This window comes from Vollenhovia emeryi, unplaced genomic scaffold (genome assembly GCF_000949405.1).
Source record: "Vollenhovia emeryi isolate VEMERY1.0 unplaced genomic scaffold, V.emery_V1.0 DF940290.1, whole genome shotgun sequence".
Lineage (NCBI taxonomy): Eukaryota > Metazoa > Arthropoda > Insecta > Hymenoptera > Formicidae > Vollenhovia > Vollenhovia emeryi.
This window is the reverse complement of record NW_011966076.1, coordinates 5,988-10,608: the sequence shown is the minus strand read 5'-3', so window position 1 is coordinate 10,608 and position 4,621 is coordinate 5,988. Positions and strand designations below refer to the sequence as shown.

The 4,621-nt window shown below is 34.1% G+C and overlaps 1 protein-coding gene across 2 annotated transcripts in view; it reads left to right on the top strand.

Moving 5' to 3' along the window:
* The first annotated feature begins 364 nt into the window (after positions 1–364).
* The window catches only part of LOC105556150 (putative nuclease HARBI1), a 9,397-nt gene continuing 5,140 nt past the window's right edge, over positions 365–4,621 (top strand). Inside the window, exons 1-4 of one of the 2 annotated variants that reach the window (XM_012003222.1) lie at positions 365–912; positions 2,288–2,654; positions 2,768–3,117; positions 3,374–4,058. In XM_012003222.1, coding sequence (XP_011858612.1) covers positions 678–912; positions 2,288–2,654; positions 2,768–3,117; positions 3,374–4,017 — 1,596 coding nt within the window. In that variant the 5' untranslated portion in view covers positions 365–677 and the 3' untranslated portion in view covers positions 4,018–4,058. Of the gene's footprint in view, positions 913–2,287; positions 2,655–2,767; positions 3,118–3,373; positions 4,059–4,621 lie in introns of those variants that run through there. The other variant, XM_012003224.1, reaches the window with a different exon arrangement.

Below are 4,621 nucleotides of genomic sequence, written 5' to 3'. Positions count from 1 at the left end.
TTTTATTTACGAGAAAGGCTAACGCGCGGTCGATACGCGGTAGTGAGTGGTATTAGTACTATATATTCTGAAAATATACGAGAATATATGTATATACGAAAAATAATATACTACTAAACATGTTATAGGAATGATCTCAGTATGTTAAATACAGTATCTTTATTCACAGTATGAGATAGAATATTTAAATAATATCACGTGCTGTGTGGGTATAAGCATATTGTATGTAACAAGTCACATAAGACGCGGTAAAGAATCGTCACTTAACGAAGACCATTTTTTATTTTTTATACATTTCATTTTGGAAAATGATGTCTCACATAAATATGTAGAGCCAAACATGGAATGAATTTTAAGTCCAAAATCGCAAAGCTTGGGGCATGACGATTCTTTCAAAATTTTATAAAAAACGGCACCAGTTGATTAAAATTAGTCATCAGTGTATTATGCCTACTAGGGATACCACTATAAAAATAACGCGTTAACAATAGTATTTCAAGGGTGACGAGGAAAGCTATTGAAAACACATTTACGCTCCTGAGCTTCGAGCGGCTCGTGGACTTCGCGCGGGATGGCGAAATAAAAGAAGAAATAGCGGTGAACGGAGTCAGTCGAAAATCGGCTGCAAAGTGGCATTTTGGCTGCAGATTCTCAGTACAGAACATCCTGAACGCAACATGTTGGTTACTGGTGCAGTGCAATGTGCCATTCTACTGTTTATTGTGTGCATAAAATTTAGTACATTGTGTTTTGCACACAAATTAAAATTAACACAAATTAACAGTGCTACTGAAACAGTGCCCGCTTACACCGTAGCAGGAAAATATGATTTCCTCAAATCGACAACGTGCGGAGAACAATTAAAAATTTTCCGAGATGCTGTCGATCAACGGTTACTATGGAGCTTAAAAGGTACGAAGGAAGTCAAATTCTTCATCATAATTCTATTGCTAAAATTTAGTATTCGATTTCTTTAGTGTCCGGTCTCAATCTTGTGTTCGGCTAGGGCTGATTGGAGAAAAGGTTATTTTTATTTAATAAAACAATATAATTTACTAAGAAATAAGTTTTATTAATATAATATAATATGACACACTACATGACAGACATATCTTCGCAACCAGAAGCAACATATATTATTTGGAATACATACTTTTAGGTGGTATTTGATAAATATACACGACGTTTTCCTTGTTTTATCCTCAAAAATGTTCATACCACCTAAAAGTATTGTTTGAGATTCCTCCAGTCATCTCATTTGTACTGCCCTCGCCATCTCACGGTTATTCGTACACAGTTGAAAAATTTGTGTTAAATTTAACAGATATCACATGTCCCAAACGGTCCACACAAATTTTTGTGTTAATTTAACATAATATGGATATGTTAAAGGATCACACTAATAATATGTTAATATTTTAACACAAAATAAATGCAAATCTCAAAATCATTTAACATAAATTTTGTGTAAACTTAACATATTTTTAATGACAAAATGAATTTAAAAAATGTAATTTTTACATTTCATAATAAATAGGAATGTATCTTCGGGGAGGTAGGCACTAACAATAAGACACGCCACTTATTTTTCGGCGAGAAAAGTAACGGGCTAGCTAGGATTCGAACCCAGGACCTTCAGCTTGCCAGGCGAGTGCTCTTCCAACTGATCTATCCAGGCCCAGATGTAATGACCCAAATGGTCCGAGATCACTCTTTTATGTTATATAGAATAAAATCAACATTTCATTCTGTAAATTTTAACAGATAAATCTTGTTACTAATAATATAGAACATATGTATTGTGTAAGATTACAAAATAAGTACACATTGTGTTGTTTTAACATTTCTTTTCAGTTATTTTAATAATTTACATTTAAGGTCAATTAACATAAGAGCAATCTGTTAAATTAACACATGAATGTGTTAACCATTTAACACAAAAATTTTAACGGGCATTTCTTTTAACAAGAAAACACAAATTTTCCAACTGTGTAAGGCCCAGTGGGACCGCGTGCGCGACCGCGCGACCGTGTAACAAGCGCGTGACGGGCACGTGGAATTGGCTCCCGGGCTTGCGCGCAAGCTCAGAGAGCACCAGTCGTGTAAAAAGGTCTATCTACATAAGACGCAGGACGCGGGTCGCAAGTCGCAGAACGCGGAACGCAAGTCGCAGGTCGTAGACTTTTGCGTTTACATAGTCCACATAGATACGCAGCGAGCTCTCTGCGTCAAAAGAAAAATGAATAAAATGTCAATCAGAACATAAATGTCATAACTTCTCTTTCAGAAGCAACGACTATCATTAAGAATTGTGAAAGAAATATAGTATATAGCATGAATACAAGGAGACGCAAGTTATTATTGCTGTGTGCAAGTTTATGTTATCTGTCTGCCGAGTTATTACAATTTATTAAATTAAATCGTTCCACAAGAAGATGGTGGGTTCGACCAATAAATCGTCCACGTGATGATTTTGGTCATTTCCATAATCTGTTTTCTTATATGAAAGAAGAAGATCATGAAGAATTCTTCGAATTTACGAGAATGGTACCAAGTCAATTTAATAAGTTGTGTGATATGGTGCGTCCTTTCCTTTTAAAAAGATCTATTCGCCCCAGTCTGTCCGTTGAATTGCGTGTGGCCGTGACTTTATCGTAAGTGATGCATTGTGTTTCGTATTATTGATTATACATATACTACGAGAGGGAGAGAAAGAGAGAGAGAGAGAGAGAAGTATTCTGACATAGACTTCTTATTTATATGACAGATATCTTGCTCATGGTTCTAGCCTGCGAATTCAAGCATGGGAGTTTCGTATTGGGCGTTCAACTATTTATAAAATAGTTCCTGAAGTTTGTAATGTTATTTGGCAAGCTCTTCAGTCAACTTATTTACCAGCACTGAGGAAAAATCAATGGGGACATGTGGCTAAAGAATACGAAGAGATGTGGCAGTTTCCAAATTTACTTGGTGCTGTTGACGGCAAACATATTCGGATTAAAGCACCCATCAATTCTGGATCTTTATATTTTAATTATAAAAAATATTTTAGCATAGTCCTTCTCGCTGCTTGTGATGCCAAATATCGTTTCACATGGGTAGATATTGGACAATATGGTGAGAAAATAATAAAATACATATAAATATTTGGTTAATTTTTTTATATTTATAACACAATTGTAATGTCTCGGAGGACGGTGATAAGAGAATACATGCACTGAATTAAGATACTATGAGAGGAAAGTCACCAATACTGGTATAAGCTATCGTGGCAAAAGCTATCCTGGCAAAAGCTATCGCGTTTGAACAATAATTAAGACAAAACCATGATGTGATTTTTTATATTTATTATAATTGTCTATTTTATATTAAGGTTCAGTCAGTGATGGAGGTGTATGGAATAATACAGATTTTGCCGAAGCTTTAGAAAAAGGATTGGTCGATATACCTCCTCTAAAAAATTTGCCAAATACAAATATTATAACGCATTATGCTTTTGTTGGTGATGAAGCGTTCCCTCTAAAATTATACATGTTACGTCCATATTCAAAAGACAATTTGACAGATGCACAACGTATTTTTAACTATCGTCTGAGTCGTGTAAGGCGAGTGATTGAAAACGCTTTTGGAATTTTAACAGCAAGATGGCAGATTCTTCTGAACACAATATGTCTTAATCCTGAAAATGCTACTGCTGTTGTCAAAGCTTTAGTATGTTTACACAATTTTATAATGATCACAGACGAAGAAATGAATAATGCGCCTAATACGCGATTGTACTGTCCTCCTAATTTTGTGGATAATATGGATAATGAAAATGGAGAGTGGCGTAACATAAGAAGAGATAATGTTGTTCTTGCCGATCTAACACGTTTGGGAAGCAATAATGCATCACGAAGAGCAACAGAACAACGCAATATTTTAAAAGACTATTTCCTCTCACCTATTGGAGAAGCACAGGCACCATGGCAGTATAATCGTGCTTTTCGAGGAATAAATATTAATTTGCCAGAATAATATGTACCTTATGAAGGAATAAACTTTTATTGTGTGCAGTGTACATTTATAATATTATATACTTTATTGCGTCATTTATTTCATACAATACAATATCTCTGGGAAAAAAAAGTCAGTTACAACCCATTTTGGGGCCCATAATTAGTAATCGAATTATTTAGATTGTTCGTAACTCTAATCTTTTACGAATTTTATCCCGCGTAACTAAAATTCATAATTAGCTGTTCTATCTACAGGGTGAGGGAAAAGTACCGGACCGGTGAAATATCTCGACAAATATAAGAGATACGGAAAAATATTTCAGACAAAAGTTATACGGTTTTAAAAGGACTATATAATGGTAAAATAAATTTTTGAAAAAAATTAATTTTTTATGGTTATATAGAGGTCGCCGTCATTTTTTTAAATGGAACTCCCTATTGTTTATTATACTATTTTATTCTACTAATTAATATGAACAACTTTTGTCTGAAACATTGAAAAAGTTATAAATTTTCTCTTGAATATCTCAAAAAGTATTAGGCAAATCAAAACATGTTTCAGACAAAAGTTGTTCATATTAATTAGTAGAATAAAATAGTATAATAAACAATAGGGAGTTCCA